Genomic DNA, 19,691 nt, shown 5'->3' with positions numbered 1-19,691 from the left:
TATTTTTTCATCCTTCTCTCTTTCGTCAATTTTCCCAAAAACATTACGCACACTATTTTCGAATTGCACATAAATATTGTCTATTATTTGTATCATTTGTATCATTCCTTTTTGTCCTATTCGTCTAAATGTCAATATTTAACAGCTTCTTATAAAAAAGCAAGTAGTGATAATTAATTTTAATTAGCACGTCTGAGTCTCTCTGGCTAATATTGGCTAGATAAAGAACGACGAGACTTTTATTATCCCCGATTGGTGCTAATCAACATGAGTGCAGTCGTCCTTTCATTGTCAGTCAGTCAGCCATCTTCGATTCTCGCACAGGTGTATGTTCAAATTATTCGGATTGTGTCGTAAGTGCTCTTATATTTTTTATATATCATGTTCTAGTTATTTATTTACATAGCTTCTGATTAGTCTGATTAATGATCCGACAAAGTACATTTCCCAAGAGCTTCCATCATTCGCTTATCGTAACAATTATTGCTATCGAGAACTAGGACACGACGAACGACGAGCTCTCGCTAAAAAATCTTTTTATTGATTTTATAACTTTGCTGAAATTTTTGCGGCGCGATTTTGTAAATCGTGTTGATCTTTTAAAATACTCTTTATTGAAACGCACGAAAGATAAAGTTAAGGTAATTTAATTTTTAACACATATAAGCAAAAGTTTTTTTAATTTTGTATGAGTTTCAACAATGTTGGTTTTTTAATTCTCGCTTAACTCTACACTTAATTAATTCTTTGTTTTTTTTTTCCTCTGGATTCATAATATTTGCTGTAAAATAGATAGTGACAAACCTCTCTCTCTTCCCCCTTTCCCCCTTTCCTATTAAAACTAAATTATCGTTGGATGTTGAGAATACTGCTATTCTCTACGTTAATACCAAATCATAAAATATTTACTTAAATTATCAGTGAAATAAAAGGCGTACATTGTGCATCATTTTGTGAAAAAGTATAGAATTATTATTAAGAAATACATAACGCTAATTTAACATTTAAAATCAAGATTAATTTGAAGAAAAAAATTGTGGAAAACTATGGATGTGTAACAATCCAATTAACAAGAAACACAAACCAGAGAAATACGTTAAATTTTACGTATATCTGCAGCTGTGATAATACCGCGCGGGACTTATATAATGAAGATCGCACGAAGAGCGGAAATCAGCGTCGGCGTTTAATCCGCCGAAAATAAATCTATCGATCGGTGCGTTGAACAAGGAGAAATAGTAGCTTCAAACACAAAAATATTTATCTGTTTGCCAGATAAAGTCATGAGTCGCCTCGCGCGCTATGTTTCACAATCCCATGCCACGCATTTCCTGTCTATCCGCAATAGCAAATTGTCACGATTAATTTTTATCGGTCCCGAATTATTACAATTAAACCGATGATCGAGTCAACGTAATTAAACATAAAAATGTTATTTAAAATCAAACTCCAAGTTTCAATATTTCTCAATTTCAATATAAGTTCAATATTTTTGACGATTCTCTCTAAAAAGAAAACGCCAGAGTGTCAATAGTAATATAGTAATATAAATAATATAGTAGTATAATTAATAATAGTGTAATTAATAATAGTATATCTTAATAATAATATAGAAAATTTCAGTAAAAAATTACAATTTTGTTTACTTTTTTTTAATAATATATAGTTGCCGATTTTAATATTTTTGTCAATTTTTATTTCTTCTTTATCATCTTATATCATTCTTCGTTAATTATTAGCGAAAATTGTTAATTAATTTTTTTTTTTCAAAAATTATATATTTATTGCCCCACACTTTTAAAATAAAAATCCACTCCATATGATAATTCGAGATTAAGATAAAGAAAATTTAATTATAAGATAGATCTATAAATCTATAAATAGAAAACTGAACTATATATAATTTCAAAACTATTATATATATAATTTAAATTGAACTATATGTAATTTCAAAATCTTGTAAAAATCTATTTTTTTTTAATCTTTCAGGTAAACTCTTATTTCGTCAAGTTTCTACAAGTTAAAATATGAATAAAATGAAATTATTCATGGAAGTAAGATAAATGTATCGCGTGTGAAACTGCTTTGCTGATTCCTCTTTACGCCGAGCGGATGGATGTATTAAGAATTCTCTTCTAATCCGAATAAATCGCGAGGCGTAATCATGAAGGCGAGACAAGCGGAGTTGTGGCTGACGATGTTATATATCGGATCCACGATATTTTGCGTCACGTCCATCATATCTTTGGTGACCGCCTGGCAGCATTGGACATGGACATTTGGTAGCTGCATCGACATCGATTGTGGCTGCATATTGTACGGCATCAACACGTTCCGCACCTTTATCGGCGGCGATGTTAAGCTATGTCACTTCGTCTCGTACGGTCTTACGCCCATAATCGTGATCGGCATGTGCCTCGGCGGTTTTCACGGATACAGATGTTGCATACATAAAAATTTGGATAATCCTAAGCAAATTAGCCGCAAGCAAACGTACAACGACGAGAGGTAGTGTATTTGCGAATCAATTCATCGCATTCATATTACATGCAGATAGTGCGACTGTATAAGGGTATATATCTTCTATCTTGATGAAATAATCCAGATAAAAATTTGTTTTTTATACATTCAAAACACAAACGTAGATATCGGGCATTTATTTCGTTAAAATCTTTTAACGTTTTATATTAGATTTCAGAATAAAAGTCTGAAAATTCTCTATTATTATGTATTATCTTTTATTATTATATAATTTGCAATTATACAAAATCTTCCTTAAATTCTTCTTTTAGAAACAACCTTAACGGACAAGTCGTCGTAGTCCACGTGAAAAGGAGATCCATTTTTAAACATTGGATGCCCATCGCTTTTTTTGCAGTGTTTATCTGCTGCCTGTCTCTCGTCCACGCGGTCGTGATAACCGATGGCTATTATAAAAGTTGCGAACAATATAAAAGATATCTCATTCAATTTTTGGGTTCAAGAGGCCGCGAAATTCAGGTACGAGCATTTTAATGCTCGACTAATTTTACGCTTAACAATCAATCTCTCTCTAACAATCTATCTCTTCCCATAAATGGAACGTAATTTTTCTAGATTAGAAAAATCTCTCTGACCATTTTTTATTATTGCAGGCGATTCACAATAGGCTATCATGCGGCGCGATTTTCGATTTTATGGATTATCTTCATCCGGATTCTAACAATTGGAGACGCGGCAGCGAGATCAACACAGGAATAGCGCTCCAGCTTGCGATATCCACAAGTTGGTTCAATTTCTTTGCTTGGCTCGTCGTATGTTTGATAAACTTCATCATGGCGAGAAAGAGACTGCACGATTTAGAAGAAAAATTCTGCTGTTGTTGCTGAGCGATATTTTTCGGTAAAGTTCACGAAAAAGTTGCGTAACAATTTTATTAACAATTTTTTGTAAAATTTAATAGAATTGGAAATTTCTCTTCGTCTTATAAAGAAATACATGGACACGCGTGTATAATCGATAATATTGACATTTTATTTTTGCAATTTTATACAGAGACAGAGTGCTTTCAGTAGCTCTTTTCTTTTTATATATCAAAAAATTAAATATCCCCGCTGCCGTGGAAAATAATAGCATCTCTCTCATATTCGAATATAATTGCCTTCTCTTTATATATTTTTATACAATTTGCATGACTATATTACACATTGTGTGTACACACATTGGAACAATATTTTTGATCGTCCTAAGAATAAAAGTCGCATTGTTAACTTAACATATAAAACGAACGCGTTTTTTATGTATTAATTCTTTTTTTGAAACACGATTTATAATGCTGCTATTATTGTATTATTATAATTAACGAAATATGAGAACGAAAATACTGTGCTACTGTAGGCAGTGACGAAATTGAAATCTAAACTAGTAAAGTATCCGTAAAACTTTTCGAGACATTTATTTCTCTTGCTATGTGTACATGAAGAAATCTATATAAACCAACGATAATAAATAACAGTATATGAAAATTCAAAGAAGGAATGTATCAGGTGTGTATCTACATTATATAAGTCGTAATAGAGACTTTATACAATCAAATTACATCGCCTTAGGACGTTAAAATGCTTGGTGTTTCTTAGCACCTAGTTCGTATTATTTTATACATAGTGTACAGAATAACAAAGTGTTTTAAAACTTGGAATAACAAAACATTTCCCTCATTGTTTAGTAAATACATTCAAATCATTCTTGGTTTATCAAATTCACCGAATTGGTTCATCAAAATTTAATACCTAATTTTGTTCGCATAAATTGTTCTTAGTTTTGTATATCTGTGTGTATGAACGTAAGTGTATGAAGAAATCGCTTTTAATTCCACATAGATTATACATATCTCTCACCTGGTTATGTATAGGAACTAAAATGAAGACAATTTTTAAGATATACACTATTCCTTATATGTATAAATACAATTGACTCTTTATTTTATATAATACTAATCAGCTTTTATACTACACGACAGCAAAGACTGCAAAAGCTTGAACGCTATTTGATGAAGGAAGGCACCTAATTATACGAGCTAATATATCTACAAATTATATTACATTTTTTTATATATGTATATATATATATATATATATATATACATATATATATATGTGTGTGTGCATGCGTGCATGCATAAAAACACGCGTAAATTATAAACATTTCTTTTTTTATAATATTGTCATATCTTTTTACACTAAACTAAATTGCAGATCCTCGATTATGAAAGGCGCAGTATATTAGCAGAAAGTTTAGTTCAAATAGATTTCCAAAATTATAAAATTCCATGTGTATTAAACTCACTCGCTCGGGAATATAGTTTAACATTTAACATATACAGATTCAATGCGAAAAAAGAAATAAATAACAATAAGTATTTAATCCTACTATCGCGTTATGTCAAGTACTCCAAGTACTAAGTGTCGCTTCTACTGCACATATGCTTTACTTAACAGTCTCGATCATAAAGGACAAAAGAATCCTAGTATTTGTTTTGAACAATTTCCCGCTATAAATCATCAGCGAATTGTCGAATTAGAAGAAAAAGAGATATAGCCGCTTTACATACGATCTAAATGTTAATCGAAACTATTAAATGACAAGTCAGTCTTACACGATAAGGCCAATTCTTTAGGCAAACCTGTTTGTTTTCTTATGACAAATATTACAAATCACTTCGATGCTATTATCTGCGCCTTCGTAATATCGAATTCAGTAAATTATGCATTATGTTACTTTTCATAGGGAGTACTCTGTGTTCTCTTTTTTTTTCTTTAAGAAACTGTAAATACGCAGTAAAAATTTCTTCTCTTCTTCATCGAGAAATTTGTCCTTTACGAATTGCGTTTACAGGTATATATATGTATATATAGTTTAGATAACTCTCTTAGAAAAATTGTTTTGTAAGAACTAGTATATATATATATATATATATAGATCGTACTAATAGAAATCTACAAATTTTAAAGTACAAACGTAGTGAAAAGACTTAGCTGCAAAAATAGATGCACGAATTCTCTCTCTCTCTCTCTCTCTCTCTCTCTCTCTCTCTCTCTCTCTCTCTCTCTCTTTCTCTTTTTGCCTATTTTTGTCAATTTTTGGTATCGAGCTGCCAAGTTCCACAACCTGGTTTCACGTTAAAATACATGTACATTAGAAAGTACCTTTCGTGCTCTTTCTCAAAGATTAACATTTTACTTTTTATAACGCAATGTCTTTTTTCTCATTGTTGCTTGTCCTGTCTGTGTGTAAATCTTCTAAAAATGCAAAAAGCAATTAAAAAAGGTGACAGTATATATGAATTAATACTTTCCGACTTTAGTGTAAATTATCGATTTTATACAATTCACCCACACACGTTTATCAGTTAGGCATGTATAAATATATTTGTTCACGCTATATGCTTTCTGATATAAACGTATGTTGCTAATTGTTTCTATCACATTACATTATCGTTTGTGAAAAAAATACACAACTATCAAGAAATTATAATGTTCATCTTTATACATTTAGAAAGTTTTTAAATGTACATTTTTATATTTCTTAAATTAATATTGAAAAAAAGGAAAACAAAAATGATGAAATTATTTTCACATAATTTTAATTTTTAATTCAAAAGCGCATTAAATGTTAAAAAAATAAATGTATTTATCCTGATATAATTACTGTAATATAAATAATAATATAAAATATTTATAATAAATAAGATATACATATTTTATGTATAATCTTTTTGTGTAATCATTTATCAAAGAATTCAAATTAATAGAATATTTAATAAAATATTAAGATATTAAATAAATTACCTTTAATTCTTAGTTCTATATTTTTTCATAAACGCAGCATGTCGAAAATGGTTAATATAAAATAATTTTATATGTATATTCATTTTCTCTCTCTCTCTCTCTCTCTCTCTCTCTCTCTCTCTCTCTTTCTCTCCGCTAACAAATTTTCGTGCTTTCAAAAGGCAAATTATCGTAAACGCATTTTCCGTATATGTATACATTATAAATACAATCTGTATGTCGACTGATTTTCCAATCAAAGATTTTACTACATCTTTTTTTACGAGATTAATATCTTTTTTTAGTTGTATTTTTGTATTTGTAATACACGTAATGAATACCGGTTAATAAAAAAAAACATTGCCAATGATGTTTACTAGAAAAATTGATAATCATTCTACGATATCATGTCGATCAAGTATGCTAATCTTTTACCTGTTCCAGCGTTTCTGATAAGCGGCTCTATGCCAACTAGCTGGGACCGTCTCATCTCAGGTGAACGGATTACTCCGCCTTTTCAACGATCCGAATCGTTTCTCCGACACTTCACGGATCACTTCAAAAGGCGCAACCTTCGTTCGTCCCGCTTGCCTTTCTTCATTCTCATCGCTGGGAAAATCCTCGAAGCTCATGTTGCTGAAACCTGTAGTCGCGGCCGTACTATTCTTCTTGCCTTTGGGCGTTTTCTTGTGATGACTCGTCGACTTGGTCTTGTGAGAAACCTTGTGTGCCGTTTGTAACACGTTGACGATGTCACCGTGATTCTCGTCGATCAAATGATACTTGGATTTGTCCGACTTGGATCTCTCCCTCTTGTTATGTTTGGGCGTGTCATCATCCACGACGACCAGAGGTTCGGGCGACATGGGCGATATCATATCACACGTAATGTCCACCTTGGAGACGCTGTTGACCGCGTGCACGGTGATCCTGGCGGTGTGCGCGGTTGGTTGAATCGTATAAGTGGGCGTGGGTGGTGGCGGCGGCTGTGACTGCGACGGTGGTGTTGGCATCAAGTGAACAATAGTATTCTTCGGAGATTGCATGACGCTGCTGACGGGTAGTGCAGACGTAGTGGATAACGCGACATTATCCACGTAGTTGGGCGACTGCGATAGTGATAGAGACGTTGGACGCTGCTGCTGCTCATTGATCTTCAGCGAAGCGAACTCGTCGAATGGAATTGACCCGAAGAGATCCTTGGAAGGTTCCGCTGCAAGTTCACCGGAATTCACCGTCACCTTCCCATATTTCGATGTTGAAGCAACCGTACTATTAGAATGACTTGTGTAATAATTATCTGATACTACATTATTGTGAGATGATTGTAGCTGAGGAATGCGGTTACCATAATCGACATAGGAAGAGGAAGAGCCTGCCGGACTCAAAATCATCGATATCGTCGGCTGAGTTGACGTTGAGTCAATGTTCGTGACATAGCTGGACTGAACATTGTTGAAAGGATTGGTGAATCCGCTGGGACTGAATGGCGAGGAACCAAAGAGATCCTTTTCGACGTTTTCCTGCTCTTCTTCCTTTTCTTCTTCCTCTTCAGCGATGCCGACATGAGGATTGCTCTTGACTGGCGATGTTTGAATGTTTGATTGACGAGGAAAAGATGATGGTTCCTCGTAATAGATAGTCTTGTTATTCGCAATGCTTTTTGGATACTTGCAGGACAAAGCAGCGGGCCTCGGCGGCGGAAGTGCCGTCGTTTTGTTCTCTATTACATCCGCTAATACCACTTCCGTCGGTAAGGGTGAATTGGAAATTGGCGTCACCAAATTCGAATTACGAGGCGAATTCCTCGTGCTGCTGCCCGGATCGACATTTTTGGGCTCGCTCTCGCGACTATCACTACTCTTCCTGGAACTGCTGGACCGTGGAAATGGTGCCAAAGCGAACACATCGTTCTCTATCTTCCAAATTCCATTTTGAATCAACGACTTGGACTTGTCATCATTGTTGTCGTCAGACGAACTATCCCCGTTGTTGAATAGCAACGGTTTAGAACCATACTGATGTCGCACGAAGGGATCTCCGTGCGATTGTTCCGGCTTAGACTCAGGATCTAATTCGTCGTCCAGGAGCAGCGGTTTCTCGCCGTACTGATGGCCGACAATCGGATCCGCGTCGATGGTCGGCAACTGTTGCACCTGTTGTTGCCGATAATGATGCTGTCTCCTCGGCCTCTTCATCCTATAATCATCCTCGTGCGTTGCTACGGACTCGCATTCCGCGTGATACGCGGAACTGCCACACGTACGCACACTCTCGGAAATGGTCTCGTCATGCTTGCCACGCTTGTTGCCATCATCGTCATCATTCTCCTCACCGTCCTCATCGTTTCCTTCTTCCTCGTCGTTCATCGCACGCAGATCGCTGGCCGAGCCGATCGAATCGTCCGACTCGTAATCCACGTTCGTCGCATTACTATTGTCCGCGTTCGTATCGCGATGAGCCGCCACTCTTCTCTTGCCGCGGTTCAACACATTCTTCACTCGCCGCCTCGTCTTCCTCGCTCGTTCCTTGGTATCTGTCTTTCCGTCGCTGTCGCTTGATACTTCGTCGGCGTTGAATGCCAATTTCTCGTACTTGGAACGATCCTCGGTCGGCGCGCGAACAAACGGTGGCGAGATCGGACTGGATTCCGTGATTAAGGACGCTTCGTCATCCACGCCACCGCCGTGTTCGAGCCCGGAATTGTTCCACTGCGTTAGCGGTACTCTTGCCGATTTTCCTGCAAAACAGAACATTGCAGAACAATTATCATCCAATTGTACAGAAATTGAATTTCTTATATATAGTTTTCCTCTTATAATACTTAAAACTAAATCAGCATGGAATCTTTGTTATTACCAAAGCACATATAGTACTTACCTATATTATTTTTTATTTTATCAAATCTCATAAAAAAAAGTAATTTGCGCGACAATATAGTTTTATATTAATCAATTATCGCAAAAAAAATTCTCTTAAATACTATACAAAATTATATCAGATTTATAATCCATAAAATATAAAATTTGTCAAATAAATTTATATGATGTATAAATGTAAAATCTACGACATGTTTGTTTTATAGCAGAGAAATATAAATCGTAAATTCATAAAAAGATTGTCAATGGAACTCTCCATAAATATGAAATATTGCAAAAGATATTTTATACAAGTCGCTTTTGTTAATAAATGATATTACATTAATATGTAATATTAATGCATATTTTTGCATTATATAATCAATATAAAAAAAAGTTATATTCATAATAAAATTATTGATTATTTTTTTAATTTACTTAACTCCTTATCTAATATACATTATATATATAATAATTTTTCTAAAATATAACATTCCCCCACAAATTTTCTTTTAATTATTATAAATAAAAGCATTAGATATTTAAATCTCATAAATATTTATAGATATTACTGATAAGGCGTAATATATATCTACAAAAGAAAAAGACCCAGAAGAAACAGGAAATGTCTGATTAGGTCTGCTGCAGATCTATGTGCTCTGCCGAAATGTACATTGATATTTTACAATCTTAATCTATGTAATGAGTTTTCGGAAAAAATAATGTTAGATCTTCTCAACATGAAGAAAGATGATATACAACAGATATATTTTTTTTTTAATTTAAGCTAAGTTAGTACCGCCACCAATAGGTCTGGAACAGTCCTAATCAGATTCAGGGGGTTGAGGATAAGTGCGCCGAAAAACGCAGTAATGCTCTGAATAAATAGCGGCAACAAACTGTTTTTAAAGCTATCGCGAAAATACATATCTTTCAAATTTTGTTTAGATCATTCGTGCAAAAGAAACAAAGTATTGCTGCGTTTTACCGTGCCACAGTAGCATCTAGAAGAAACAAATACTTCGTATGCTAATTTACATTTTTATTGCTGCAACATTATTTGTCTTAATACAGCCGAGAAAGATATACTGTCCGAGATAGATTTGTCAGCCCCCTATAGTGCTCTCGAGATTCGCTCAAAATTGTTTTTCTCTTATTTTCATATAAGTATCGCTACGGAGGCCACAAGGAGAAAAACATGCTTAAATGTTCGATGGATAGATAATAAGTTTCTTTTTTACGATATGTCGCAACTTAACTCGTCGTATAATTAAGATCTCCGAGATGGCACGTGTGTATGATTATTCTTCTTCTTATTATTATTATTATTATTTAGAGACACTATGGGAGACAAACAAAGCAGGACTAGAGATAAAAAGAAAAAAATTTCCATAAACATAAAACAAAACTTAATGTGTCTATATGCCTCCCAAACTCATTAGGTTGTTCCAGACATTGGACAGATAAATATAATTCTTCGTGATTTTTTTCTCTCATAGAGAAACAAGCACATTTATCGTCAATTTTCATTATCTCTGCTTTTTATCACATACCCTGAACAATTTATGATACTTACACGCTCAGAAAAAAAAATAATATTATGGTGGTTTTGTGGTAATACTACTAGTGCTAGTGAAAAAAGGATATTCTAATTTTACTTCATTTTACATATTGCACAATATTAAATCTGTAATATAATTTTTAAAGAAATAATAATAATTTGTCAATCTGTCTTATATCTAAAAATCTAAATTATTATTTCACTTCCTATATGGAAATTCTATTAAAAGGAATAACAATTATATAACAAGTATATACAATGTTCAACAATATTTATAGTATTCTTTACATCGTAAAATAGATTTTCAATACAAATAATTATTGCATTCATCACAAGTATCTGAGATAAATATGCGAAAGAAATAGACACAAGAAATCGTAATTTTTACATTTTTAAATAAGATAAAGTGATGTAATTTTTGGCGATTTCCGGATAGATATTTTAAGAAGCTAAGTTACATCATTTTATCTTAAGCTTTGTAATGTGAATTAAAGAAATATAAATAAAGAAATGTTAGTTATATTAAAGAGAAACCCACAAATAATAAAAAATAGTGAACGTCATGTAAAAGCAATGTAAATGAGATGCTACGAGAAGAAACGAACAAAAGTAGAGAGAAAGAAAGAAAAGAAACAGTCAAAGTGCAAGAAATGAGGATGAGGAGAATGAGAAATAAAAAAATAATTGCCAAATATTATTTAGTCACTGTAGTATTACCATCATGCGTGAACAGATACAATCTTGCGATTTTTGTAACCCTTATACACACATGTCTGTATGTATATACTCACGTGTGTTCACGCTTTGTAGAGAATTGTTTTGTGAGAAGGAAAGGTCTGTGTACCCATATTTCCACTCTTAAAAATAAGTCATTGATGTGCTCTAACACTTACACGCAATCTTTGCATTACATTAATTGCGTAATCCTGTTGGAAATATTTGAAACCTATTCTTCCCACCTTTCTATACTATATAATACAATGATTATAACACACATAATATACGTTTGCACGTATATGTGCATATACGCACTTGAGTAGGACAAAATAGTGTACCGAAACTTTATGTATATCACATAATATATAACATAATTTTTCAATTTATATATTTGTCATTTATATTTATATGTATGTAATATTTATATGTAATTTTGTTCCTTTCTCCTATCGACACATCAACTATCTCGTACGAAAACACTAAAAATAAAAGCTAATCTTGCGCTACATATACTGTAGGAACATCTATTATAAAGTTAAAGACAAAATTTCTTGTCATATATGTATCGTTATAATTTCAACAATATTTAATAATTGCTATAACATAATAATTAATATATACCATATTTCAAGTCTAATATTCGATGTATTAGTCTTATGTTGTAACTTCCTATTTGAGGTAAGTAGAAGTTAATATATGTAATTTACTGGCAAAATGTGTTTTACCATTCCTTTCACGTAATTGAGCATAACTGAGCATCACAATCACTTTTTCGCAGATATATAAGATAATAAAATATTAATTATAGCTTTATCAAGAAAAAAATTGTCATAAAGCGTTTTGCAGTCATCAATATATTTATATAAGAAAAATATTCCATGATATTTATGAACACAATCGTAATAAACGTATTTTAGTAAACAAAACTAATTTAGATTAACAAATATAACATATGTATATCATTAAGAATTAGAAGTTTAAATGATCACAAACATCCTTTGTAAATAATATTATAAGAGAGCATAAATGAATAAAAAGATAATGTCCTCCAAATCTATTTCGTGTCAAAATTGTTCATAGATTATATTTCTTCCCATTAATTGTCTGCTCTATTATATTTAATAGATATGATTTATACATATACATATATATATATATATATATATATATATATATATATATATATATATTTATGTGTCAAATTAACAAGCATAATATTTTTGAAAATTTACTAATTAAGCAAAGAGCGTTTTTTACTTTTATTTTTTTGTATAAATAGCAGCGTTTAGCCATTATAACTTATCACACATCTTTGGTACATTTGATAAATGGTAGTATAGAGAATCCTCAATTAATCTATTTAGATAAACATTATTTAAAAAGGAATTTGTTTCTTTAATTAAATTTTTAACAAAACAATGCGATGATATGCGATCAACATTATCAATTGTGATTATATATTGTATCACAAATCAAATTCTGCATTGTAATACTAAATCGGGAGAAAAACACCGTTATATTTTACATATTATATTGAAACACTATACTCCTCTCGTCACTCAATTATCTCTATATAAAAATTAAGATTTTCTTTTATGTACATGAAAGTGCACAAAAGCATAATAAGCTGATAGTATTATCGTTTCAGCATTTTTTTATCTACATCTATTGTCCACAAACATTGTATGTAAATACACTGTTATTTGTACACAATCTTATTTGATAGTTATTGTGGCAAAATGATGCAAATTGAAAAAAGGAGATACTGATATACTTAATTAAAATAGAAATTACTTTTTAATTTTAGAGGAAAATCTTTCTCCAATTTTAAATGAAACGACCTTCATATTTCTATTATCAGCCCATATTTTTGCATACATTATTACGTTTGAAAATTATATATCTCTTTTGTAAGTTGTGCTGAATGTCTTATAATCTTTATACAAGTCTCCTAATGCTGTAAGAGAATATCTTACAATCGTAATATAGTCTTAACAATAATTTTGTCAATTGCATGAAATTAAACTAAAAAAGTAATTACATGATTAATGTAACAATAACCAGGTTCAACCTTGTTATTGAATGAAAAATATAATGTTCTATAAAGCCATACTTACAGAATACAAATTTTTCTAAGAAAATTTTTATACTTTTATATGTAAAACTAGGAATAAAACGTGGTGTTTTTCTTTTTAAAGACGGTCTCAGTTGTATACCAAAATTACTTCTAGCATTTTATTCTTTAAACAATTCGACACCGCGAGCTAAGTTAAATATATTCAATAATTAATTATATGATTAATTGCATTACAATATTAATATCAGTCTATAAAGTTCTATATATTTATCAATATATAAAAAGCGAATACTATATCCGATTTATATGAAAAATAAATCTATATATACTCAACAATATGTATAAAAAGAATAATAGTAAATAAATCTCATTTCTCATCTTTTTTTAAAGCAGTTTCTTTTCAAAACTTATCCTTCGATAAGCTTCTCACTGTCGAAGTTCTTTGGTATACATTGCCGAGACTCATCGAACGATGAAAGACAATGGTTATAATTATAACTTCAAATCTCATATAGCAATGATTTGGCAAAAGTAAGAAATCAAGTATTAAAACAGCGAGCGAGTAATTTTTAAATCAAGATGTATAGATTAATAGATTAATATAGGAGCAGAGTGTGGAAGAGAAAAGGTGAGGACAATGTAAAAAGGATTTTATGCATTACCTCCAGCAATAGCAGCAGTCTTTGATCCAATTTTACTCTTCTTTCCTGCTTAAAGAAAGAATTAAAAGGTCAACAGATACACACCTTCTAATATTTAATTTCATGTATTAATTTTGCAATTAATAATTAGAATCTTAATGGATGAGAGCTTACTTGGCAGGCTAAACGGTGCAGATTCAAAGGGATCTTCTGGTAATTCTGTATATGTCATAACAAGACTTTCACGACTTTTCACTCCACTGATACTGGTATTGCTCCCTCTTCTTATTTTGTCAAACTCAGCACCAAAAATATGATCTTCTGTTAACTGATTAAAAGGTTGTACATCTTCAAACGGATTCCACGCGGCCACATCCGCACTCAATGATCGCCCTTCCGATCCCATTAGACTTGAAAGTTCGCCCTGATAAAAGTGCAAACCAATTTTTAAGTATTAACTGCTTTAAACTTTTAATATTTTTGAATTTACTTGGAGATGTACGAATGTCATTAATAACAGTGCAGTGCATAAAAAATAATATATAATTATAAACATATAAAAACCAAAATTTTAAATATGTGTACAAATAAAATTAAGTATTCTTTTATATTATATTTTATTTACGCGATAATTTTTTCCCAAAAAATTTTTTATATTTTATTATGCTCTAGATCACTGCTCAATATCTATAAAAGAGATTTTTTTCTCTTTCATTATATTTTTTGCATAAAATATAATTTTAAATTATAGTAAATAGAGAGAAATCACACATAATACAAAATAAAACATGATTCAAGCGAGAAAATTAAAACTTCTTAATAAAAATAAAAATAAAATTGTGCGCTTCGTCTACTTACAACACGTACATGCGAGGCACTAGTTGTTATACAAGGCCTTGTATCACTTGGAAGTTCGGGAGGTGTAGTCGCATCATCGGAACGCGGCTTAACCGAAGCCTCGTATGGCGCTAAGAATTGAGAGGTTTCGGTCGCAAACGCTCTGTGAACATCGAAATGGCCACTGTAATATAAATAAAAATATTTTGACAAAACAAAAAAAAAAGAAAAATTTACAAGCATAAATTTAAAATTCTCAAAATTTTTCTGACGTTAGCTTAAAAAAAATTTACCAAATAATTAGATTTCAGAATTGTTGCAAATTTTTAATAAAAGTTGCAAATATGATATAAAAAAGTAAATAAATATATATTAAGATAGCAAAATATATAGACTTACTTATTAAAAGCGCTCGTATCACTGACATTTCTCCTATGCCGCGAGGACAATGTCGGACTGTCAGGAGGAGATGTGCTCGAGCTTATGTTTTGACTCAAGCTTTCCGTTTTGTTAACTGGTTTCGGTAAAGCTGGCGGTGTCACTTGCGTCGGTGGAGTTGCTTTATTAGGCCCCGTTGAAATAGACAACTTTGACGGTAGTGAAGCAACTGGCGGATATTTAGACGACGATGGATAACTAGGATTAGATAGTTTTGGGAGAATTTTGCCAGGTTTAGGAGCGACGGGAGGTGGAATTTTGGTAGGCGGCGGCATTGCCGTCGTGTCGTCTTTGAACGGATCCGGATATCCTGTAAAGATAATGATGTATGAATAAATTACTTAGTCATCTTTATTTTTTGCTCTTTGCGTATAACTAGATCTTAGATCTATGTATTGCAAATTTAAATTACCTGATGATGGAAATAAAGCTTCCAGATTTTTCTCATTGACATTTGTTCTTGTATCGTGTTGCCGCGAATCAAAATAAAATGCATTCTTATCTTGAACGGTAACAGGTGACTGTTGAGTTAGAGGAGAGTGACTAATCATTGGGCTTTGTGATGGCTGTCCCTGCGATGGCTGAACAAAGGGTACATTCTGATTGGGGGTGCAAACATGCGGCGATACCTGACACAAAATAGAATAATTATATTAAAGTCTGCATTTATCGCACAAGTACTTGTCGAAAAAAATATCTAAACGTTTTTATAGATTTCATGCAAAACATAATCGGAAGATATAATCAAGATTAATTATATGATATTTGCGCGCGTTAAAGCCTTACTTGAACATAAGAGATAGAATTTCCCGGTGTATTTTGCGCCTGATTTCCTTGACCTGATATTTGTCCTACGATTTGACCGCTCAAACTAATCGGTCCTGTGCTAACAGCTTGTCCCTTCGGTCTTTGTCTCGGTGTCACAGATGTGCCCTCGACCGTCGTCGCTATAGGCGCAGGTTTTGGTGTTTTAACAGATGATGATCTTTTAATATTTTCAGATTCCATGAGCGGACACGGCAACGACTCTATTGTCGGCGTAGGAACTTTCTATAAGAATAAAAATAAAAATAAAATTATTATAATTTCGAATTCAATATTATGTATAAATATTGCGACTCACGTACATGCAAATTCTGTACAGGGCACTCTTTACCCTGAATTTGAAAAGCGATCACAGAAACTTGATAAATGTCAGGACGTAGATCAGGATCTGGTTCAAGCATATACCGAATTAAACAATGAAGAGCCTTGCTATATCTGTAACATAAAAATATTTATACTCATTTATATATATATATATATATATATATATATATATATATATAGTACTATATTTCCATCATTTTGTTGAATCATTAAATGGTTAAAAATTTGGAGAAAATTTTTGTTAATTATAAAAATTTATCACATACCTTGAATTATCAGGTATAGTAAAATTCCCAGATTGTATAGCAAGTGTGCTTTCACCAAACGGTAGTGTAAAGAAACAAAGTTTATACAGCAGGCATCCTAAAGCCTGAAAGACGAAAATTCGTCAAAACACTCGTGCTTAAATTTATTCTTGATTTACATTATAATTAGACAATACAATAAAATAAGCTACCCATATATATAATTAGACAATACGATAGATAAGCTACCCATATATCCGCCTTTGTAGTGATAGGTTTTCCACAGTACATATCAACCATTTCGGGCGCTCTATAACTTAAAGTGGTATATTTCTTTATCTCCTCCTCAACTACCGCGGCGCCATGGACGCTGGGATTAAGAACCTTTCCCGTCGCAGAGCCAAAATCACATAGAACATAATGACCGCTGTCAGCAAGCAGTATATTCTCCACCTATCACAAGCCAATTAAGTACGGTTCAGTATATAGTACAATGATACATTATATAACACATTCATTAAATAATTTACCTTGAGATCTCTATGAATTATGGGAGTTTGACAATGATGCAACCGAGACACAGCTTCGCAAACATCACAAAAAATTTGTAGAACTTCTGATTCACTAAAACCTGTTTGCAGCCTGGAAATAAAAGGATGCTAATGAATGCCATAAATTTTCACAATATTTTTAGATCACAATTAATCGATGGATATAATATTTTGCATACAGAGATATTACAAATTTGCATGTTATAAATATTAGACATTTTGATATTATTATGAAAAAAAATATAAAGTGTAATAAAGTTATATTTTTCCTAACCTGTTATTCATCATTTGAAGAACTTGGGATTTACAATAAGGCATTAAAAGCAGAAGTTCATGTACTCCTTTGCCAGTGTGAGTTATACTACTATCTATATATCCTATAATATTTTTATGACCATTCAAGTTGCTCTACAAATAAAAGGTTCTATTCAATATTTTTAGACTCTTAAACAGAATATTATAAATTTCTATATAATGTAAAAGAAGATTTGTTTTACTAACATTTCATTATATATGCAAGTACTCACGGCAATTTGTATCTCCCTTTTGCATACATTGAGATCATGTTCATTGTTGACATACATTCGTTTAAGCGCATATCGTCCACCTGAGGCTTTGACCAAAAATACAATTGCAAATCCTCCTGTAAAACAAGATAATTGCATTAAGTAAAACAAGAATAGAGCATATAAGAAAAATGTTTATTAGAATGCAAATTATATAGTTACACATAATTTATTTGATCATGAATCATTTATACTCAAATGCCAGCCAAAGTGCATATTGAGATAAAAAGTGTATATATAAAAACTAAAGACAACAAGATCATCGTAAAACATGCTGTACACTATAACATGATGCGGATACAATTACGATAGATACTAATCAATAAAGCATGGTAATAAATGAGTTTTAGTATTCACGCATTATCTCTTTCAAAGTACAATCGCTGATTGGACAATCAATTTTTCTGCATCTCTAATATACATAAGGCAAAATTCCATGACATCATCTAATACTCTGCAACAATGCAAATTATATTTGAATTTTTCTAGAGCAAATTTTGCAACGTTAACTTACGTTTGGGATAATTAATTATATCATTCTCAAGTGACAAGGTCGAAACTTTCCCTAAAACTATTTAAATATAAATATAAATATAAATATAAATATATATAAATTCTTCGATCCTTCATGGCATAAAATATATTTCATAATAAATACATAAAAGTGTTAAAGAAAAGCTAATGAGCTTAATGATGTTTACCAACTGTCTTGTATCATCGTCGCTTATCGGGTTACGCATGAGATCGAAATATTTCAACGATTTCACACAGACGTTTCGGAGTAGAAAAAAGCGGGATGGGGCGAGAGGATCGAAATAGAGCGGAGAGTCCGCTCATGTTAGGATCTAAGTAATAGTCCATGCGCCAGAACGAGAGGAGAAAATGACGCGGATGTCAATCAGGCGGTAATCGTGTCGTGTATGTACCTTCCGCCAGAACCTCCTCGACGGTGACCGTGTGGCTGCCCACGACGAACACCTTGCCCAAATAACTGTTAGGCTCCTTCGACGTGTTGTCGATCTTGGAGAATAGCTTCTTCATGTTTGCGTGCTCCGTCCTCGTCGTCGTCGTCGACTTGACATAAGGCCCTCGCGCTCCACTCCGCGATCCCCGCACGATCTCACTGCCACTACTCTCCTCCCCTCTTCCCCAAAACGGTTACGATACGATACGGTACGACGGCACACGGCGATCTGGCACGGTGTTCTCTCTCTTTCTCTATCTCGTACGCGAGGATACTTTTCTTCTTCTTCTTCCTCCTCTTCTTCCTCCTGCTCCTCCTCCTCCTTCTCGCCGCGGGGAGAGAACTACGCGGTTTCGTCGCAAATCGACCTGGTAGTGTGCTCAACTGAAGAAAATCGCCACGATGGCGATCATGATAACAGCCGTCGACGTATCGTACATCACTTCGCCGCTCCACGGCCGGTCGACATATTCGGCCCGTAAATCGACTGCGCAACCGCGCCTTCGCAGCGGCGACGTCGGAAACATATGTGCACGACTTCCGGCCGAATGTCAAACTGTCCGTTAATACGCCGGCAATCGTCGAGGCGCCCCGCTCAGCGGTTCTTTCCGCCGTTTCGATCTTTCACCATCCTCACGAAATGAACTAATGAACATCCCTTCCTCGCGAGTTAGACGCTTTTGTCTCTAGTCTCTAGTCTCTAGTTTCTAGTTCTCATGGCCGATTCTATTGTATATCAATTGGATACAATTGGATGCTTATTGGCCAGTTGAAAATAAAGC

The 19,691-nt window shown here is 33.0% G+C and overlaps 2 protein-coding genes across 13 annotated transcripts in view; one reads left to right on the top strand and one right to left on the bottom strand.

Annotated features, from left to right (window-relative positions):
• The window catches only part of LOC126858466 (uncharacterized), an 83,499-nt gene extending 76,644 nt beyond the window's left edge, over nucleotides 1–6,855 (top strand). For 3 of the 7 annotated variants that reach the window (XM_050608818.1, XM_050608820.1, XM_050608822.1), the window contains 4 exons: nucleotides 188–353; nucleotides 1,990–2,508; nucleotides 2,793–3,000; nucleotides 3,135–5,814. In XM_050608818.1, coding sequence (XP_050464775.1) covers nucleotides 2,165–2,508; nucleotides 2,793–3,000; nucleotides 3,135–3,368 — 786 coding nt within the window. In that variant the 5' untranslated portion in view covers nucleotides 188–353; nucleotides 1,990–2,164 and the 3' untranslated portion in view covers nucleotides 3,369–5,814. Of the gene's footprint in view, nucleotides 1–187; nucleotides 354–1,989; nucleotides 2,509–2,792; nucleotides 3,001–3,134; nucleotides 5,815–6,749 lie in introns of those variants that run through there. The other 4 variants (XM_050608819.1, XM_050608817.1, XM_050608823.1 and 1 more) reach the window with 2 other exon arrangements.
• On the bottom strand, nucleotides 5,184–19,570 carry LOC126858418 (uncharacterized). 6 transcript variants are annotated; one of them, XM_050608716.1, is made up of 16 exons: nucleotides 18,872–18,993; nucleotides 18,303–18,399; nucleotides 17,907–18,022; nucleotides 17,654–17,787; nucleotides 17,359–17,470; nucleotides 17,078–17,281; nucleotides 16,850–16,953; nucleotides 16,562–16,694; nucleotides 16,221–16,484; nucleotides 15,847–16,063; nucleotides 15,396–15,744; nucleotides 15,018–15,180; nucleotides 14,334–14,583; nucleotides 14,181–14,228; nucleotides 6,327–9,045; nucleotides 5,184–5,777 (listed from the first exon to the last, which is right to left on the bottom strand). In XM_050608716.1, exons 2-15 carry the CDS (start codon nucleotides 18,304–18,306, stop codon nucleotides 6,797–6,799), a joined length of 4,347 nt encoding a protein of 1,448 aa, XP_050464673.1. In that variant the 5' UTR covers nucleotides 18,307–18,399; nucleotides 18,872–18,993; the 3' UTR covers nucleotides 5,184–5,777; nucleotides 6,327–6,796. The 6 variants fall into 6 exon arrangements, with proteins under 6 accessions (XP_050464673.1, XP_050464668.1, XP_050464669.1 ...); XM_050608711.1 differs by lacking the exon at nucleotides 18,303–18,399 and having other exon boundaries at nucleotides 18,872–19,570; XM_050608712.1 differs by lacking the exon at nucleotides 18,303–18,399 and having other exon boundaries at nucleotides 6,741–9,045; nucleotides 18,872–19,570.
• Nucleotides 19,571–19,691: the final 121 nt, after the last annotated feature.

This window comes from Cataglyphis hispanica, chromosome 25 (assembly GCF_021464435.1).
Source record: "Cataglyphis hispanica isolate Lineage 1 chromosome 25, ULB_Chis1_1.0, whole genome shotgun sequence".
Classification (NCBI taxonomy): domain Eukaryota; kingdom Metazoa; phylum Arthropoda; class Insecta; order Hymenoptera; family Formicidae; genus Cataglyphis; species Cataglyphis hispanica.
Note: the sequence above shows the minus strand (reverse complement) of the source record. Positions and strands in the feature narration are given on the sequence as shown.

What these genes read in the sequence shown, in the direction of transcription:
- LOC126858418 (XM_050608711.1), bottom strand. Translation starts at nt 18,986, where the DNA reads ATGAAGAAGCTATTCTCCAAGATCGACAACACGTCGAAGGAGCCTAAC. An exon ending in AAAGGGAGATACAAATTGCC is followed by an intron (nt 17,788 to 17,906) that starts GTGAGTACTTGC and finishes TTTTATTTGTAG; the next exon opens with AGCAACTTGAATGGTCATAA. An exon ending in AGCTTTATTTCCATCATCAG is followed by an intron (nt 15,745 to 15,846) that starts GTAATTTAAATT and finishes TTATCTTTACAG; the next exon opens with GATATCCGGATCCGTTCAAA.